This window comes from Balaenoptera acutorostrata, chromosome 3, assembly GCF_949987535.1.
Source record: "Balaenoptera acutorostrata chromosome 3, mBalAcu1.1, whole genome shotgun sequence".
NCBI classification, from domain to species: domain Eukaryota; kingdom Metazoa; phylum Chordata; class Mammalia; order Artiodactyla; family Balaenopteridae; genus Balaenoptera; species Balaenoptera acutorostrata.
The window spans coordinates 18,733,217-18,754,820 of NC_080066.1; the positions used below are offsets into that span (position 1 = coordinate 18,733,217).

General features: G+C 35.5%; 1 protein-coding gene across 4 annotated transcripts in view; it reads right to left on the reverse strand.

Moving 5' to 3' along the window:
* Nucleotides 1-21,604, reverse strand: part of CUL2 (cullin 2) — an 82,982-nt gene that overhangs the window by 23,458 nt on the left and 37,920 nt on the right. For all 4 annotated transcript variants that reach the window (XM_007189835.3, XM_057544037.1, XM_057544039.1 and 1 more), the window contains 5 exons: nt 19,550-19,655; nt 15,226-15,308; nt 5,725-5,821; nt 5,518-5,628; nt 2,571-2,733 (listed from right to left, as the gene is read on the reverse strand). In XM_007189835.3, coding sequence (XP_007189897.1) covers nt 2,571-2,733; nt 5,518-5,628; nt 5,725-5,821; nt 15,226-15,308; nt 19,550-19,655 — 560 coding nt within the window. The remainder of the gene's footprint in view (nt 1-2,570; nt 2,734-5,517; nt 5,629-5,724; nt 5,822-15,225; nt 15,309-19,549; nt 19,656-21,604) is intronic.

Below are 21,604 nucleotides of genomic sequence, written 5' to 3' on the forward strand. Positions count from 1 at the left end.
TCATTAGTTGTCTATTTTATACATAGTATCAATAATGTATATGTGTCAATCCCAGTCTCCCAATTCCTCCCACCACATCCCTTTCTCCCTTGGTATCCATACCTCTGTGCCTCTATTTCTGCTTTGTAAATAAAATCATCTATACCATTTTTCTAGATTACACATATAAGCGTCATTATACGATATCTACGAGAACTTTTAAAATCTACTCTCTTAGCAACTTTCAAATATGCAACATGGTATTATTACCTATAGTCATCATGCTATACATTATTACATCCCCATGACTTATTTTTTTAATAACTAGAAGTTATTAAACCTTTTGACTCCCTTCACCCATCCCCCGACTCTGGCAACCACCAAGCTCTTCTCCGTATCCATGAGTTCGTGTGTTTTGTTTTTTAGATTCCATGTATAAGTGAGATCACATGATATTTGTCTTTCTCTGTCTGACTTATTTCACTTAGCACAATGCCCTCGAGGTCGATCCATGTTGTTGCAAAATAGCAGATTTCATTTTTTTTTTTTAATGGCTGATACTTCTCTGTGTGTGTGTGTGTGTGTTTATTTTCATCCATTCACCTATCAATGGACACTTAGGTTGTTTCCTTATCTTGGTTATTGTAAATAATGCTGCAATGAACATATATGAACAGGGTTCATATATTTTTTGGGGTTAGTGTTTTTGTTTTCTTTGGATAAATGCCCGGAAGTAGAATTGTGAGATCACATGATAGTTTTATTTTTAATTTTTATCCCACCAACTGTACACGATGGTTCCCTTTTCTTCACAACCTCGTCAACATTTGTTATTTCTAGTCTTTTTGATAACAGCCATGCTAACAGGTGTGAGGTGGTATCTCACCAGGGTTTGGATTTGCATTTCCCTGATGATTAATAATGTTGAGCACCTTTTCATGTACCTGCTGGTCATCTGTAAGTCTTCTTTAGAAAAATGTCTGTTCAGATCTTCTCATTTTTTAATCAGTCTTTTTGCTATTGAGTTGTATGAGTCTTTTATATATTTTGGATATTAACCCCTTATCAGATAAATGATTTGCAAATATTTTCTCCCATTCAGTAGGTCACCTTTTCATTTTGCTGATGGTTTCTTTTGCTGTGCAGAAGCTTTTTAGTTTGATGGAGTCCCACTTGTTTATTTTTGCTTTTGTTGCCTTTGCTTTTGGTGTCAGATTCAAAAAATCATCACCAAGACGGATTTCAAGGAGTTTATCGCCTTTTTTTCTAGGAGTTTTATGGCTTCAGGTCTTAGGTTCAAGTGTTTAATTCATTTTGAGTTAATTTTTATGTATGATGCAAGACAGTGGTCCAGTTTCATTCTTTTGCATGTGGCTGTCCGGTTTTTTCAAAAACATTTATTAAAGACATTGTCCTTTCCCCATTGTATTCTTGGCTCCTTTGTCCTGTGACTGTCATTGTGATGTTATTTTGATGATACAATGGTCTTAATGGTTTTTTAATGATCCAAAGTTTTTAATAATAAAGTAGTCAACTTGATCAATCTTTCCTTGTGGTTAGTGCTTTCTGTGTCTTATTTAAAATATTCTTCTCTACCTCCAAGGTCATGAAGTTATTCTCCTATATTATCTTCTGGAAGTGTTACTGCTTTACATTGAGATCAAAAGCCCAAAATGAATTGATTGAATTTGTATATGGTGTTTGAGGTAGAGATCAAATTTTGTTTTTTTCCCACATGGATATCCAACGGACCTGGCGCTGTGTGTTCAAAACACTATCCTTCACTCACTGCTCTGCAGGACTGCCTTAGTCTTAAATGAAGTAACTACATATGCATGCGTTATTTCTCGGCTTTTTATTTTATTCCATTGGTCTCTTTGCTTATCGTTGCACCAACGCCTCATATTCCTAATTACTGTGGTTTTTACAAGTCATGCTATCCCGCAAAGTTTTCGCATCATGCTCTTCAAAATTGTCTTGAAGAGTAAGTATAACTTTCAGAGTTTCAGAGTTTAAAAAAAAATCTTCGGTTTTGAGAAGATTGCCCTGGATCTATAAATCAATGTTGCTTTCAACAATGTTTAGTTTTCTGTGTAGGTCTGACACATATCTTGTTACATTTATTCCCTGCTATTTAAAAATCCTTATTGCTTTTTTCCAAAAATTTCCATTTTATTCACTGCTTATTGTTAACATTTCATTGTATTTTCATTTTATATTTCCCCTACTTTGAGTGAGACTGAGCATCTTCATATATTTAAAATCTATTTATATTTCCTTTTCATGTTCTTTGTCTTTTCTCCTCTTATTTACTAGAAACTCTTAATGTATTCAGGAAATTAGCCCCTGTGATTTTTAAAAATGTGCAAACACATTTTCCCAGTTTTTCTTTTGACTTTAGAATACAGTTTGAAAATATACTTTTCCAAAACAATCTTTTAAAATAGATTATTAATATCTGTAAAAAGGCATATCGAATATTTTAGAGACTATTACTTAAATATGTTTGAAGTCTAAGGTAGCTGGAAGATGATGTAAAAAGTGGGTTTATAATTTAATTTCTATTCACATTGATGTTTGGTATCACTTACCATTTTTTTTCTCTTGTCGGATGATATTATGACATTCTGCATGTAAGAACTGTAAGTGGTCTGCTACCATTCGTTGCTGACATTCATGAATTACTTTAGTATATGAACTTGGATGTAAGTATTTTCGACATCGAATTTCTTCATCTTTTAATCTACCTAGAACCTTTAGAAATATATTCTTACAGTCAGAAACTACTATGAGAAAACACCTGTAATATCAATAAGTAACTTACATGGCAAAGTAACTTACAAATAAGAATTATATGACTAATTTAAACTCACATTCCATAAGTCATTTCAAAATTTTATTAAGCTACTAGATGTCACATACATTTCAGCACTGTCTTATGAACAGCACGGTCTTATAAAAAGTTAAATGGTCTGCATTTTGTCCTCATTTATTGACCCCAATCATCCTACATATAGACAACCTATATGCAATAGAAAACATGGGTAAAGATCATTAAAAAACAGAATAGGTGGTCACTTCATGAACATTTAACTCTCAAACTAAAAAGTAATTTACATCAACTGGATCATGTAGATTAAGCTAATTACTTTATGTTGATTCATCTTACAAACATAAACAGTATGTACATGATAGTAAACTATCACATTAAAGATTCCACTAAATATTTTTAAAGTAAAAAAAATTTAGTCATAGTCAAATATTTCAATCAAGACCTTTATTAAAGCTTATCCTATAAAAAAGCACTGAGGTACAAACAATACACTGGTTAACATCAACAAGAACCAGATAATAAAGATAATAGCCAGAGAATCTGGCTAATTTCTACCTCAAAAGAAAAACAGACCTAGACATGTTTAGTATACAAACATGACTTTAACCTGCTTATGGATTAACTAAATAAAAAACGAATTAGAATGTGGGTCTGAGGGAGGCAAAGGAGGATGAGAAAAGGAAAAAAATAAAATAATGAAAATGGGGGGCAGTGTGCATATCAATAAAAAGTAGATTAAGTTTGGAGTGCCTCAATGCAGGGCTTCAAATAAACCACCTGTAGCTGGCAGAAAAAGCCAAAACTAGAGGAAAGATACAGAAAGGGAAGTAGGAAGGCCACATGAATTGTCTGTTAATTAAATGACCTATTCTTATAAATGTTATTTTCCAAACATAATCTCCAGTGGCCTTCCTCTTAATAGTTTGAGATCTAGTTTACATATCATATGATTCACCCATTTAAAGTATACAATTCAGTGATTTTTGGTATATTACATTATTAGTTTTTTAAAATTGTGGTAAAATATATGTAACACAAAATTTGTCATTTTAACCATTTTTAAGTGTACAATTCAGTAGCATTAATTACATTCACAATGTTGTGCAACTGTCTATTTCCAAAACTTTTTCATTACATCAAACAGAAACTGTGTAACCACTAAGCTATAACTCCCTATCCTCCCCTCCCAATAACTTTTAATCTATAATACTTTCTGTCTCTATGACTTTGTCTATTCTAGATATTTTATATAAGTGGACCCATACGATGTTTGTCCTTTTGTGTCTGGCTTATTTCACTCAACATAATATTCTCAAAGTTAATCCATGTTGTAGCATGTGTCAGAACTTTATTCCTTTTTAAGGCTGAATGACATTCCATTGTATGTATACACATTTTGCCTGTCTTTTCAACTCCTGAAAGGCATTTGGGTTGTTTCCATTGTTTGCCAACAGCCTGTTTTTTGAGACCCAGATATAACGATGAGAGTATGTACCCCTGATATTCTGTGTGCACTTCTCAGGATTGGATCTAGAATCTTTAACAAGAGTCTAAGATGTAAAAAGGGCTAAGTGCTAAGACCCACTGACTTAGTGTAGCCTGCACTTAACGGAGGAAAATATCCTACATAACTTCCTCAAGATCCCAGAGCTAAAGAGTGACAAAGCATGAAAAGAATTAAACAACTCAGACTACTGGACCTGGGCTCTGTGGAATATGCACCATTGTATCATATCAGTAAGTACTGATATTTCCTGACCTATGGCCTATGGAAGCCTCACTACAGCTATTCCACTTGAAACATTTTACCTTTCTTTCTTTTTAATATTTATTTATTTATTTATTTTATTTATTTATTTGGTTGCGCTGGGTCGTAGTCGCGGCAGGCGGGCTCCTTAGTTGCAGCATGCGAAATCTTAGTTGCGGCATGCATGTGGGATCTAGTTCCCCGACCAGGGATCGAACCCAGGCTCCCTACATTGGGAGTGTGGAGTCTTAACCACTGCGCCACCAGGGAAGTCCCCATTTTACCTTTCTTAAAGGTAAACAAACTAACAAAAATCATCTGATAATAAAATGCTTGAAATCCAACACTGCCGATGAAAAAACCTAGTTAAAATTTCTAACATATCTTATCTGATGACTGAATTTATAATCTCACTATTCTTTTACTGAGAAAATATACATAGAATTATAAATATGGTTATCAATGTGTTGGTTTAATGACGAAAATTTCTCGTGGAGGTTTTTCTCAGCCTTCCACAAACTTAACAGACCAAAAAGACCAAGTACCTAGAATTATTATATTTTTACTATTTTTTTCCTTCCATTTTAGAGGAAGATAAAATCCCCAACCCCTAGCTTTTGTACTTATCCTATTCCCTTATCTACTTAGCACAAAATATAGTTTATTTTGCCAAGAATATGAATATATATTAATTTTAAAGACAAGCAAATCCAGCAATCAGGATTTATCAGAAAGCATCAACCACAATGAAAACTGGAATAGCACCTTTTCTATGAAAAATGCCATAGCAGGAACAATGATTTATCAATAGGTGTTGTACATTAACTATAACTCAGTGTAATGATCAAAAAAACAGAACTTTTTCCACCAAAAAAATATATTAACTAAGATAACTAATATTAAATAAAACCATGCCTGATATATACTAGATGATGTAGTTAACATAATGTTTTCTTACCTTTTCCATATACTGTGAGCAGTTTGATTCTTGTAATAAATTTGAAGCTTCTTGTTTGTAATACTCTCCTGTTTCAGTCAGGAAGGGAGACTCAAAGATTTCCTGATAAAACTAAATAAATCAATTAAATCATATTTTAAAAATTAGAACAGGCAACTCAAGAAATTAAAGGTCTAATTATTTATGTTTTTAAAGGAGGCTTTTTACCTTTAAGGGGAATTTTTTCTTATACTGTTCAACATGAACAAAGGAGTTAATAACCCCATGGATTACTTTCTGGTTTGGGTCTTCTCCACCACGATCACTAAAACAAGGTATAACACAAAACATTCTTGAGAATACAAATATCTATGGAAATATACCAAAGTATGCCACAATATGGCTGCTTATTCTATTGGTCTAATCACATTATGTATAAAGCATTTTAAAGGTCAATGCACATGATGCTTAAAAATGATTTTTCATATTGCAGCTGAATTAATATTTATGATAGTTTATGTACACATTAGATGTCATTTCAATAAACAACAGAAAAGCTTAATTGTAAAATTAAAGATACTATGTTGACACTAAGATGATACTGCTTCAATTTTAATAGAGTAGCTATGAGCCCATCAATTCAAGACTTTAAATACCAGTGGTTAAGAATATTTGAATTTCACTCACCACAAACTCTATTACTAGAGGATGTGGTCTGAGAATGCAGTCTTTGAACCATCACACGTATGCCTACAGTAATCTGATGAGACTCATTCCTCAAAGGTACACTCTAATACAATATATCGCTCATTGAAATGACTAATAACTGTTGTTCTCTCTCTAAGAGGTCTGCTAGAGCCACTGAGTTGCTTTCATTTAAGCACAAAGGTATTTCTCTACTTAGAAATTTAGTGAGATATGTTTTAATATTTCTATATTCTGTTACAGTTACAAAGGGATCTAAAATCATCTCAATTATTCATGTGACATTTTGATAAGTTCCTACTTAGTCAAGGGTACTACTGTGATGCAAGTTTTAATCACAATAAGAAATATAGGTGAATTTTGGCTGTTATAATTACAGAAATAGGAAAATGAAATAGGAAAAAAATAAGAGTGGGCCTAAAGCCACAGTAAAATGGTCTGGCTCTATGTTGGAAGTTTCTGACTCCAGTAATAATGCTCAAATCAAACCATTATACAGTCAAAGGTTTACCTATCCATGGTAATCTTCCACCTCACTTTAAAATAGTTTTTTTCTTTGAAGTAATAATTATTTTACAAAGAAAGCAACAGAAAAATATATTATCATCATTTCCTAGTAAAATCTTCTGGTTTTCATACTGGGATATAAAGATTTTCTAACATTTAAGAAAAGTATTGTGGCAATTACCTTTATATATCAGTGTCCCTCCCTGCCTCTGCCTCCCTCTAATCCTCTTTCTGTCTCCCATTAATTATCTGGATATTCTGGGAAAAGTTTGTTGTGCTTGAATTAATATGGCTACAGTCCTTCTGACAGTCACAGAAATGTAGTTACAAAGTCTACATTTTGATATAAGAACTAATAAGAACAATGAGTTCATACAAGGTGACACATGGTGAGCTCCTTTCCTCTGCTGACCTTCCCTCTTAAGCCCAAATTAAATCTGCTGAAATAATGATATAACCTATTCCATTGATTTGGAGCACATCACTTTTTGCCTTTTAACTTTGTCTGGGACCAAATGAAAATCAGTCAAAAGTGAGAAATATCTAAATATTTGGAAAATCAGGTTACCTAAAATTATTTTCATGACCAAATCCTACTGTCCCTGCTCAGCACCAGGAAAACGTCCACTGCTGCTATTCTCAGCACTCCTGCCATAAATGTTTCTGACCCCAAAAGGCCCAGAGAAGCTGGAATCAGGTAAGGCAGTGCCTAGAAAGAACATCGACATTCCTACTGCTTAATAACTAAATTGTCCTCTCCTGTAAGAAGAACATCTGAACTCAGAAACTCTTAGGCATAATTACTCAATTCACCATACACTTTGATAACTGCACAAAAGGTACTATAGAAAATCAGTGTAATTTATTTCTATTAGGCTGACAGAAAATGAAAATAAACTGAAATGATGCTAAGTTAGTACTATATAAAAGCAATGACTAAGCTGGTTATCTGAATAAGCTCTGGTCTCACCTAAGAACAGTGATCCCAAGAGACGAGCTTTGAGAAAAGAATATGAAGAATTTTTAGAATATGGCTCATTATTTGATCTTGACAGAACTAAGTGGAAAATACCTACAACAATCATAATGAAATCACTCAGCTGGGAGGATGGGAACTAATAGGAACAGTTTATTGTAGCCCCTAAGACCAGGATTTTGGAGTCAGACTACCTAGGTTCAAGTTCTGGCTGCAGAATATGTCACCTTGTGCAGGTGCTTATTAACCTTTAGTACTCAGAGATGTCCCCTTCTGTAAAGTGGGGGTAAGAAATGTACCTACTCTCACGAGGATATGGTAAAGATTATGCATAATCCAAGAAAGTATGTAGCACACTGCCTGGTACATGAGTAAACCATCAATAAGCTAGTATTTTAAGTACAGATAGGCGCAAAATGGAAGCATTTTCAATAAATTAGAGAGGAGAAGAAAGCTAAGAGACCAAAAAAAGCACTAACTGTGATTTTAAAACCAAGGCATTTTAGAGGGCAGACCAGGTTTGTGATGGTCATTAAAAGTTAGGCTGGAACTCTCAAAAGTCCTGATTCTGATATGTGACAATGGGCAAATTAATCTCTTGGTGAAACTCCCATTCACCCCCTATGATTAAAAGGAGAATATGGTTCCAACAAATTAAACACAGCCTCCTGCTCTCACTCTAAATCTGAGAAGTGACAGGAAGGATACTTTTTAACGCTCCATTGTTGGCTGTAGCCCTTGGACCTGTAGAAATTGAAAAAACAGAATGAAGACTAGATAGCACAGAAAAACAAAATTACGGACCAAAATGCACAGGAGAAAGAACCGCTAAAAGGAGGGGGTGGAAGATAGTGAAGGAGGACGGGCAAGAAGTGGTGTTACTGAAAGTGGGTTGGCACAAAACCAGCGAGGTCATCAGCAGACTAGCTGCTCTGCGTATCCCTGCAGGAGCAGCGAGTGTGGTGCCACGAGGAAGGGAAGCGCCTGCGCCCAGACTGCGCCCGACTGCGCCCAGACTGCGCCCAGACTGCGCCAGACTGCTCCAGACTGCGCCAGACTGCGCCCAGACTGTGCCCAGACTGCAGCCAGACTGCACCCCGACTGCTCCCAGACTGCACCCTGACTGCTTCCAGACTGCTCCAGACTGCGCCAGACTGCACCCAGACTGCGCCAGACTGCTCCAGACTGCGCCAGACTGCGCCCAGACTGTGCCCAGACTGCTTGGCCCCAACCCCAGAGCACCTCAGGAGGCACTGGGAAATCAAGGAAACAGTTCACCTTCAGACTGGCAAGACTTGATGAGTAGTAGAGAAACAGGTTCCCATACTCTGCCTTTGGAAGAACAGGTACTTTACAGAGGGCAACATTAATTCTAAATGCACATACTCTATGGCTCCAAACATCTGCACCTGTGCATGACAGAACCAAGAGCTGTAGTAATGGAAAAACTGGAAACAACCTAATAGACATTACTAGGAGAAGAGTTTAAAAAATGAGGTAGAGCCATACCAAATATTCTATAGAGTTTAGGAAGAATGAGGAAGATCTCTATGTACAAACATAGAAAAATTATCAAGATATAAAATTGAATTTTAAAAGAAGTACGTCATAAATGATTTTCAGAAGTTAGAAAAAAAGAAAAAATTCTATACTTAAAAAAAGAAAACAAAACAATATTCTGTATTGTATTCTGTATCATATTTATTTCTCTACATAGATATAAAAATTCATAGGAAAAGGTGTGAAAAGACAGCTAACCAGATGATCACAGGGATTACCTCTGTGGAGAGGAAGATTGAAAGGATCTGGAACACTCAAAGTTTTTCAAGAATGCATTTACATATCATTTGTGTATTTGGAACTAAGTTTTTCACTGAGTAGCTGGTACCAGGTCTGGGGAAGAAAATGTACAAGATAAGCCTGGAATATCCTGACATACTACTAGATAGCAAGAAAGTTATCAATGATGACTAGGGTCACTTCAAAAAGACTCTGGCACCAACTAACCAAAGAGAGGCTATTTAAACTTTAATAAAGTTAGACAATGAATAGGAACAAATCACATATATTTAAGTCTATAAGTTTCATCACGGTATGTTGAAAAAAAAAAAGCTAATTGGCCACTTTTTGAACATGACAGCAAACCAACTCATTATCCTAACAACTGGGTAAAGAAAAGAAAAGAAACAAGAAGTTATTTCACCTTTCCTATATGATAACCAAATAGTAGATAAGGGTAAGAATATTTTTATAAAATGTTTCAAGTTAAAAAATGAAAACCGAATGACAGAATTAAAGTGGTATCGTTTTACAAACCCCAATATACTAAAAGATGTCAGCATTTAGCATCAGTGGCTGCTTACATCAAAAAAAGAGTGAAAAATCAGACATTACCAAAGAATAAAATATCTGTGGTTTTGCTGGCAAGAACCAACCTGAGTCTGAGTAAAACACTGAACTGCCAATTTACAGGAAACAGAGACAAAGAAACACGTATAAATGGGCCTCATGCATGCAATCAGCAAAATCCAGACGGTGGTAAAGTCTAAAGATCAAATGGCCAGGATTCATGAACAAATAAGTTACAAGTTAAAAAAAAAAAAAAGGATGGAGGAGAAACCTATTGATTAAAAGATTTAAAAGATGCATGAAGGTTTTTTTTAGGATAGACAAGACTAAACTACAGAGTCTAGGAATGCACACATGGGTGAAAAAACCATAAGGAAATAGAAGAAAGTGATTGCCTCAAAAGTTGGGTAGTGGTTACTATGGGAGAAAGGGAGGGGATGGGACACACACAAGGGTCTCAGGGGAGGCTGGCCTGGTTCTAGTCCTTAACCTGTGCAGCAGTAACAAGCACATTCACCTTATAATAATTCATTAAGCTGTACATTTGTGTTGTATGGCCTCCTGTATCTATATTTAATTTTACACACACACAGCAAAATACCCAAAAGTCCAAAAGAAAACTGTTATAACAATATTAATATGTGACAGAATATGGAAAAAGAGCACAAGATAAAGTTACTACATAACAATAAAAACAATTAACCATGAACAGAATAATCCTGATATTTATTTAACTAACAACAGAGCCTCAAAATTCATAAAACAAAAACTAACAACTGCACGGATGAAAATCCATAAATCTAAAATGAGCTGGGAAATTTAAAACATCTCTCAGAAACTGAGACACAAAAGAATAAAAACTACTACATTAAATTTTATTTTTATCCAAGATATTTTTCCTCAATGAAATCTATAATTTCTTAACAGTTGAGAAATAGAATAACAAACATATGAACATGCCAGAGAAAACACAAATCAGCCATAGCAGCCTATGTTATAAATTTTCCTAATTCAAAGGGGAAGAAAGAATTTTATTTAAAGTTTTAAAGTTTTAAAGTTTTTATTTTGGGGTTTCCCTGGTGGCGCAATGGTTGAGAATCCACCTGCCAATGCAGGGGACATGGGTTCGAGCCCTGGTCCGGGAAAATCCCTCAGGCCGCGGAGCAACTAAGCCCGTGCGCCACAACTACTGAGCCCACGCACCACAACTACTGAAGCCCGCACGCCTAGAGCCTGTGCTCCGCAATAAGAGAAGCCACTGCAATGAGAAGCTCGCCCACCACAACGAAGAGTAGACCCCATTCGCTGCAACTAGAGAGAAAGCCCGCGCACAGCAACTAAGACCCAACACAGCCAAAAATAAATAAATAAAATATATATTTTTTAAAATTTTAAAAATTAAAAAAATAAAGTTTCTATTTTTGTTCAAAGACTACTTGACACTAGAAAGTTAACTGCAGAGCTACTGGAAAAAAGGAAAGCAATTCTGAATCCATTTAGCATTAAAAAGTCTGTGTTTTTAACAGTATCTTTAAGCATCTAAGCAATTCCTTTTACCTCCATTTAAAAATGTATCTACTTTCTTCTCTCTAATTTCATATTCTTACACTGTAACATTTAGATCCACAAAGTTACAGCATTTTATTTATTAAAATTAAAAACAATGTTAGGTTGTTACTACGCTGAAAGTCCCAATTGGCAATTCTATTTTATTATAAAAGACAAGTTATTATATGAATAGAATTACTTTTATCTTTCCTTAGTGAAGCAGACACTGTGAAAACATGCAGATACACAACCTATGATTACATCACTTGTTTCTTTCTTCCTAATATAGGAGGAGCACTTTTACTTTTGGATTATCAATTAAATTTTATGTGTAGAGATTTCATGATACCATGAAAAAAAAATTAAACTAACAATTGTTTCATTGACTCTCTTAAGCAAACAAAAAAATTCTGCAACCTACATTCCACTTTTAAATCTAGTACTTCACTGAAACAGTTTCTCTAAAATGCATGAAGCTGGGATTATTCCTGTAGCGTTTATATACCTCAAAAGAAGCCACCTTTATAGGATACAATTAATCAAAAAAAGAGCCTGGACCTAGTCTGTATCTTAAAAGCAGAGGATACATGGTCGTTTAGCCTTTTACGTCACTTTATATTGCTGTCTTGTTTTCCTGCCTGTGACCTTTTTAGACCGTCTTTTTTGATCTACAGAAACCCCACTCCACCCAATTACAACTTTTTTCCAAAGTCATGAAATTGTATTACAGTTTACTGAGCATTTCAGCATTCATGCCTAGTAAGAATTTTCACTTAGCAGAACATTTTGATTTCACAAGAAAAAATCCTCCATTAGCTTGACAGATAACTTTACCTCTTTCAAGGCTGAGATGGCCCTCAACTTTCTGAAATCTTCCAAGAAGATCAACACACTACCTGTGAGTTGGGGAATTTTTATGATCTGTATATGTCTCTTACAATAAGAAAATGAAGGACAGTTCTATGTGTGATTCTATACAAAAACTCCTAGAGATACAGGTGATGGTGCAGCATAAAATATACCTCTGCACAACCAAAGTTACATTAGGAAGTACTCTTTTCCTAAAGGTGCTAACCAACTTAATTCATCTACTGAGGAAGCTAAGAGCACACAGCGTAAAGATGGAGAGAGTATATCACTTGGGCAAAATAAAGAACAATTAACTGAGGTAGGGATTATCTAACCCAAGTTGTAGGAAAAGAGCTGTTATCATTAGTATCAGATAAGCACCTGAGTGGTGGAAGCAAGCATTTTAGCTAAAGGACGAGTGCTTAAGAATCACAGGGCTGAACAAACTGTAAAACCCTGGGAACAGTTTTAAAGCAGCAGTATCTAAAAAATGTTGATGTCCAAGTGTAAACAGTGTACCAAGTACTAAATGTATTTAAGAACTAGGAAAGACACATGTCTTTTCTTTTAGCAACTCTTGGCTATTATGATAAAAAAATAACCTCTCAGACTACATTAAATAATGTTAGCACTAAGGGAGACCTATCTAGGCAGGAATAAAACCAGGTCTATCTATCAGGGATTGCCGGCATGTCATTTGTCCTTGCTCTGAAATCTTTTCACTGTATAATCCTCTCCACTTCATCTCACCTTTTTCAATCTACTTTTCCCAGTGCTCTGGGCAATTTACCACTCTCTCATCATGCTTTATTGTCACCCTATCTGTCCATGATATCTCACATGACAATGGGTAAATAGATGTTAAAGCAATGTAGCAGAAAGACCCAAATTGGAAGCTTAAAGACATGGAGTCTCTTTCCTACCTACATCAAGTTCAATAAGTCATTTTTCCTTATTGAAGTTCAATCTGCTTACTTATAAATAAAACCTGCCTGGCCTCCTTGAGATCAAATAAAGAAAATACGTGTGAAAACACTAGAATACTCAAAGCATTATAAAACCAAAATATATTCATCATTAAGCTAAAGTACTGGAGCTAGGAGTGGAAGAAACATTCTGTGGATTGAAATGACAGGCATAATGGATTTAGAGTTAAAAATTCCAGATTTGAATCTCTGGAATTAAGAAGATGGGAGCTGAATAGAGCAACACAACTGTAAAATGGTAAACTGTACCAATCACCTAGGGTGAAGATTAAATGGGATTCACACGTAAAGTTTTTAGATCACTGCTTGGTACACAGTTTCCATATTTTATTATTATTATTAAGCCTTAGTACCCTTAGCTGTAAAATGTAAGATAATACCTACCTAATAGAGTAGACATAAAAAATAAATGAGATATTAGTAAAGCATGTTGAATAATACTTTAATGGAAACTGATTTTAACAACAAAACCAAAACAAGTTGCCCTAATGTCTCTAAACATATAGTCTCTATGTCTTTTCCAGAATTAGTATCCTACTGTTGTATTATTTTTCTCACAGTTATATTTTCTTTAATTTTTCATAAAATTCATTTTTAACAAGCTAACAATCACACTTAAGGAAAATTTACTAGGTTGGATCAAAATTATATTAAAGAGACATTTCATTAAAAGTGCATTTCGAAAATTATAACAATATTTTCATTATACTTTTAATGTAAAATAGCTGAATTCCAAGTCAAGAAGAAAGCTAATATTTCTTAGCAAAGGAAATTATACCAGAGCCTGTAACTCTTGTTGGAAGTGTTCTTTTAGTCAGTCATAGTTCAGTGGAGAAAGAGGAAGGAAGAAAACTGTTCCACCCTACTGCTTCACTACTGCCTTTCCTCTCTCTCATCACCTTTGGAAACACTGGAATCATGAAAAGCGTGAGTGACAATTTTTAAAAACCAAGTTACTAACTCCTACCACATATTTTCTATTTGGTGTTAACATTAAATATTAAAATAGTCTCTCCTTTTGTGGCTTTTTTTCTTAACCTCTTATTTCTTATTAGGAGCCCCATAGTAAGAACAACACTCTGCTTTTTTCCTCACATAAAAAACTCCATATTTGGGTCTTCTTAATGAAAGCAGTTTCAGAGGGAGTGGCCATCATCACACAGCAATTCACTGGTCTACAGAATTCCTTTCACAGTAGTTCCAGTCACCTAAAATTTATCTGTGTGAGCGATTTCAGTTTCTGATTCCCCAGAGCTGAGGTCTAGTAAGAATCTTCTAGGCCAGAGCTGACCAAGAATGTTCTACTCTGGACTCCACAGGATAACTTACTTGGTGCCAAACCTTATTCACACAGCAGTTAGGTAAAGAGTCAACCATTCTGGGCCATGAGGACAGTGGGAAGCCCTTTTCTCATAAATTTACCTCACAAGTTAACTGATTATTAAGGTGACCAACAACTGGAAGAATCTGTTTTCCTGAGTAGGTTATCGTCATCAGGGTTCAGCTGAGAATACGTTCAAACAACTCAGCACTGCCTACAAGACCCACGACGTTTCAGGATTACAAAACAAGTCACTGCCTTCAGGGACTTATTTATTTACTAAGCATATTAGGTCACAGTGAAATCTGCCCCCCAAAACCAAAAGATTATAAAACGATTTTAAAATATTGGCATTAGAATGGAAAATGAGGCTTGTTACAGTAAAATGAGGCCTACGTGCAGTTGACAGCCATGCAACTGTTCACTATTTTAGACCATTTCAAACAGCAAATTAGAACTGACTCAAGAAGATCAATGTCAGTACTCACTTTTTGATTTCTCGGAGCAGCATTCGGATGAGGATGGTCTGAAGTGGTTCAACCATCAATTTCCTCCACATATCCAATGCTAGCTGCCAGGAAAAATGAAAATCATCAAGGCTGAATTACTTAGTATTTGATTTAAACATTTGTTCAAGACTTCTTTTAAAAGTAAAAACACCCATCAAATGAAGTATTTATAACTATACTTCAAAATTCAAATAAAAATTGAATATAAGGAAAATAAATTTCTAATTTAAAATGACAATGACTATCATATCAGACTTGTACAAAGAACAGAATTAAGCTTTTATCATTAATTGAAAATCTTACAGAAATAACTGATTTTTATAAAACCTTAATTTATTGATTGTTAAATGCCCAATATTAGGAAAGGGCTATAGACGCCAAAACTATAATGGAAACAAAGGAGTTATGTTAAATAAAATAATCTGATTTGGCTGTTGGCTGGTTTTTGAAAATTATAACACCTCTCATACAAACATAAAAGAATAAGTCAATTTAAAGAATAATAAAATAAACATCCTTGTATTCAACACCCAATTTAAGAAATATGACTTCACCATTACTGTTGCCCCAAATGTCCTCCTCCTTTCTTTCCCCTCAGAGATTATCACTATCCTGCGTTTTGTGTTAAATCATTCCCTTCCTTACAGCTCTACCAAGTGTGTAACCATCCCATATGATATTTTTGAAGTTGACTATTTCTTTTTTTTTGGCCACACCACGTGGCATGTGGGATCTTAGTTCCCCGACCAAGTATCAAACCCGTGCCCCCTGCAATGGAAGCGTGGAGTCCTAACCACTGGACCGCCAGGGAAGTCCTGAAGTTGACTGTTTCTGACCTTGATAACAAAATTACATTGTATGCTCTTCCATGTATGATTTTTGTTTTGGTTTGTCTTGTTTGTTGTTATTTTTTAATTTTATTTTTTTTTTGTTATTTTTTAATCTTATTTCTTATGTATAATTTTTTAACTGTAACTTTGTTACTGAAATCCAACCAAATTGATAAAGAGTTTATAGTTCAATCGTTGGCATTGCTATATAGTATCCTCTTGTATGAAGACACTATGATCAACTTTTACTTTCTACTGCTGATGACACTGTTTGTGATCCCAGCTTTTGCCACTGAGAACACTGCAGCTGTTCCTGCATTCACCTTCTGGTGGTCATAGGCAAGTGGTTCCCTGACACACACCTACGAGTGGAGACGCTGGCTGACAGGAGCAGGCATGCGTGCAGCTTTACTAAACAAAGCCAAGTGGTTTTCCACTTTACACTTGAAGCCAACATCCTGACAACAACTGCTACTGCCAGGCTCCGGTCAGACTTTGCCAATGTGATGGACATAAAGTGGACCTCCTTCAGGTTTTAACTGGCAATTTCCTGAATAAGGCTGGGCATCTTTTTATGATTTTTGTGCATTTCACTTTTCTTTTTTCTCTGTAAACTGTCCATTCATCTCTTTTGCCCATTATTCCATTAATGTTTGTCTTGTTCTCAATGCGACCTAGTAGTTCTTTATATATCGTGGAAATTAATCCCTTGACAGTTTTACATATCGCACTTTGTCATAGTTTGTGACTTGACTTTTGAATTTCTTTACAGCATTTTTTTTAAGTAAAAATATATTCTATTTTAATGTGCTCAAATTTATCAATCTTTTCCTTTATTGTTTGCATTCTTGTGTCTTTTAAGAACTCTTTCGCTGCCTAAGGTCAACCTTAAGGAGATACGTGTGCTCCTATGCTGCCTTCCAAAGTTTTCAAGTTTTGCCTTCACATGAAAGCCTTTAAACTCCAATATGTTTTTCTCATACAGAGTACAAGTTATTCCAGTATCAAAAACTGATTGCTCCTAAAAAAAAAAAATTGATTTCTCCTGTTTCCAACGTAGCTGCATCCACACAGGTATGATTCTGTTTTTAGCCTCTCTACTGTTTCCCTAGGATAACTTTATTCTGATCCACTGGTAATTTTATAAAAATAAGTAAAAGCATCTGTTTTCCCACAAGGAACATTCTTCAGGTTTTGCCTTCTTTTTCTTTTTAGTTAGCACAAAGAAGATAATACATAAGAAAATGGGATTTTATAGCTGTAGTAGGAGGGCAAACTGGTAAAGCCTTTGAAAGGCAAGGTGGCAGGGCTATCAAAGTTCAGGCTCTGCTTTGACCCAGAAAATCCACTTCCCGGTACTCACTCCATGAAAATTTCTGCTCATGTACAAGCAGATATATACACAAATGTAACTCCACGATTGTAAGATTTCTGTTTACTTTACTCATTACCATATTCCCAGCATATAGTACAGTGTCTAGCACACACAGGGATTCAAAAATATTTAATAAGTGAACAAATGAACAATGATGTTCACACAGTATTGTTTGTGACAACAAAAAAATGAAAACTAAGGGGAATAGTTTAATAAATAATTAATAATTATTTGATATCCCTACTTTTTAAACAAAAGGCAAGAAATACAAGTTGCAGAATTTTATGTATGCTCTGATGTCAAAACTATTATGTGTGTATATATATATTTATATGTAAATGCGCAGGTAAAATTCAGAAAAGACATAAATCTAATTGTTTATAGTGATTTCCTCTGGGAAGAAGAGTGGGCATGATGGTGTTAGTGATAAGGAACAATTATAAAATAAAACATTCACTTATCACCCTACAAACTAAAGCAACTGCTATTAAGATTCTGGTATTTCCCACTGATCTGTTTCTCTACATCCTTTCCCCTCTACAGCTTTATTCCTATTAAACATATAATGTTGTGTCCAAATGTTTTCAAAAACCATTTTCCCCTTTGTTAATGTTTCTATGAACTGTTTTCTACTAATTTATCCCTTTGCCTACTTTTATAACAAAATCATATTGTATATAGTCTTCTATGTGTGATTTTTATTGGATATTGGAAATTTAGACTGTTAGCCCATTAGTCACCCTTATTAATGACTGCAAGGAATACTTTTAAACATGTAAACCTTTTTTTCCGTATTAGTTTTGCAGCACAAATTACCAGATGTGGGATTACCTGGTCAACAGGTATTGAACATTTTAAAGTCTACTGAAAGACACGGATAAATTTCTTTCTAAAAGGGTTATTCTAATTTAAATTTCTACTAATGCTGCATCTTAGTTGTTTATTTCCTTCACTGACACCCATCAAAATTTAACATTAATTTCTTTACTTAGTTGGCATCTGCTTCCCCATGAGGAGAGCAGACCTTCTGTCTGTTCACCATTGTATCCCGAATGTCCAGCTACTCAATAAATATGTACGACATGAATAAAAAAACACTGCACTAGGGCTTCCCTGGTGGCGCAGTGGTTGAGAATCTGCCTGCCAATGCAGGGGACACGGGTTCGAGCCCTGGTCTGGGAGGATCCCACATGCCGCGGAGCAACTAGGCCCGTGAGTCACAACTACTGAGCCTGCGCGTCTGGAGCCTGTGCTCCGCAACAAGAGAGGCCGCGATAGTGAGAGGCCCGCGCACCGCGATGAAGAGTGGCCCCCGCTTGCCGCAACTAGAGAAAGCCCTCGCACAGAAACGAAGACCCAACACAGCCATAAATTAATTAATTAATTAATTAATAATAATTTTAAAAACCACTGCACTAGAGTATTTCTTGCATAGTCAGTATATGTTTTATATATTATTATAATTTTCCACATTTAAATCTGAACTGTACCTCAAAAATTTGAGTGAATTGGTTGAACTGCACACTTTATTGTTTTACGCTGAATTTCTTTAATTACATTTTAAAGTTAAAATAAATTTGTTGCATCCACAAATTTGTATTTCCTCTCTTTTAGGTTCTCTTTTAAGTCCATGTCCTTCACACTTTTCAACCATAAGAGTCTCAACATTTTCTAAATACTTTTTATGAGATTTTTCATACAGCAGAACTATTAACCTTCTGTCATTCATCCATCATTAATTTAACTATTAAAATAATACTCATCACATCTTTTCTGTTCTTCTCATCTATCTGAAGATTCTTAGGAAATCATGACACTATTTCATTTACTTAACATTCAGGATTCTTTTTTTTTCCCCCTTTAGCCACGCAGCTTTCAGGAACTTAGTTCCCTGACAAGGGATAGAACCTGCATCCCCTGCATTGGAAGCACAGAGTCTTAACCACTGGACCGCCAGGGAATTATTCCCTAGGATGTTTTAAATCTTGAAAATTTTAAGATAGTCCACTCAGTGTCCTTAAGAAAAGGACAGTGAATCAAATTTCCTCAGTATATAAAAACACTCTTATGTTTGCCAGTCATTTAAAGAATGTCCTACCTCTCCTATTTCCATAAGTGGTTCATTCATATCTACACCACCATAACCATACTGAAGGTCAGCTTCTGTCAATTTATTCTTTTTAATAAACTGGGTGTTGAGATACCTGAAAAACAAATGTAATATCAATAGACACTATGTCAAAATCAGTAGGAAAACAAGTAACGTGCAACTTTAGAGCAATAATTTTAGGGTTATAATCAACTGCAGAATAGTTCAGTAATACATCCAAAAGAAACTAATTTTATATAAATTAGAAATATAATTTTAAAAAAAGATAAAAATTACCAGCCCAACTCCCTTTGCTAGGCCCCAAGAGACAAAGAGTAAGACCTCCAGAGTAGCAAAAAAAAACCTATTACCACAGTCTCACTTAAAAAAACTCAGGGATATTGTTCTAAAACTTTCCAATACTCTTATAGCCCAACAGCTCCTATCCAAGGGTCAACCCTCTACAGTCTAATTTGCTCATTCCCGGATTCTTCTTGTTAAATAAGCGAAGTTCACTTTGCAAAGAATTTAACAGAAAATGGTTAAAAGATCAAAGTCAAGAAAGTTCTCTATATTTTACCACCATTAAATACGTAACTTTTCACTTTTAAACAAACAAACAAAAAAATCACAATCAGTAGGTGAGAAAACGCAATCGATTGTTACAGACAGTAAGAAGTATGGGCAAAACTGACAGATTCAAGATCACTTTGTCTACCAGGGGTTAACAGCTTTATAAAGAAAGACTAATAACTGTGATGAACTCTAAGAACTACTAAGATGAATAAAGAGTTCTAAGATTAAATAAAATGTGTACAAAGGCGTGTAATATTCAAGCAGCACTTTTCATCATCCCAGATTTCACCACAAGGCCTTTAATGCTCAACACCTAAAACTATTCGTTTGACGGCTTCTGCCAAGGTGAAAATAGCTATTGACAATACAAGTATTTAGGCAACAACCACAAAATCTCTGTATTAAAACACACACTTTCCCACGTTCACTGAATCAAAATGAAAGGTCTGCTGAATGTTCAGACAACTGAAACTGCTAGCAAAGAAAACAAAAAATTTCAACTGCATAACTCCACTGACAATCCTAGCAGACGATGAAAAATAATAAAGCGCTACGGCCACCACCACTTACACAAGTTCCCTCCCACATTCACTCACTTCAAGCTCTGGACTCCAAGGCTTACAACCCTGGTGCTCTATGTGACATTTTAGTCTCTTCTGTCCACTGGTTACAAAGTCGTTTCCTTCAAAATACCATTTAGCTTTCCCTTCCATTCTCACTGTAACCCTCATAATTTCCTGCTGTGCTTCCACCACGCCTTCCAGCTGAGAAAAGGGGAACAGGATTGGGAGACGGAAGCAAGAGCTGGAGAGAAACGGCTGCTTCACCTGAAACAGACTCCCTGGGGTAGGGCGTTTCACCTCTGGCCTCTGTCACTCTGGTCTCGGCTCAAACACACCTCTCTCAGGCCTGACCTGACCCCAAACCAAACTAACCTTCACTTTCCACCCCCAATGAAGTAACTATCTAATACATAACTGTTTTCTTCACAGCACTTGCTACTATGTGAAATAATCCTGTTCTTTTCTTTGTCTACTGGTTTTGTACATCCACCTCCTCTCTAGAATGTGAGGTCTGGCAGACAGTGTCCAGAACAGTGGCAGGCAGATAGGCAGTCCTCGAAAAATACTTCTCCGAATTACGAAATGAATAAATGGGTAACGTTCCAGCAGCACGGATGGCAAAAGCTAACATTAGAACACAAACTTGGAAAAGCAGCCTGGAGCCAGATCATAAAAGCATGAATGTCAGGAAATAAAAGTAATCACTGACACTTATGCAGCGCCTATCGTGTGTCAGAGACAGGCATAAACACTGCAGCTGGCTGAATACTAGGAGGTAGATATATGTGGTACTATTAGGATCCTCATTTTACGTGTAAGAAAATTGCAGCTTAGACAGCTTAAAGAACTTGGCAAAGGTCCATCAGCTACTAAGTGGCAGAGCTGGGCCAGAAAACTCACGAGGTCTCCCACTCTCATTCAGCAA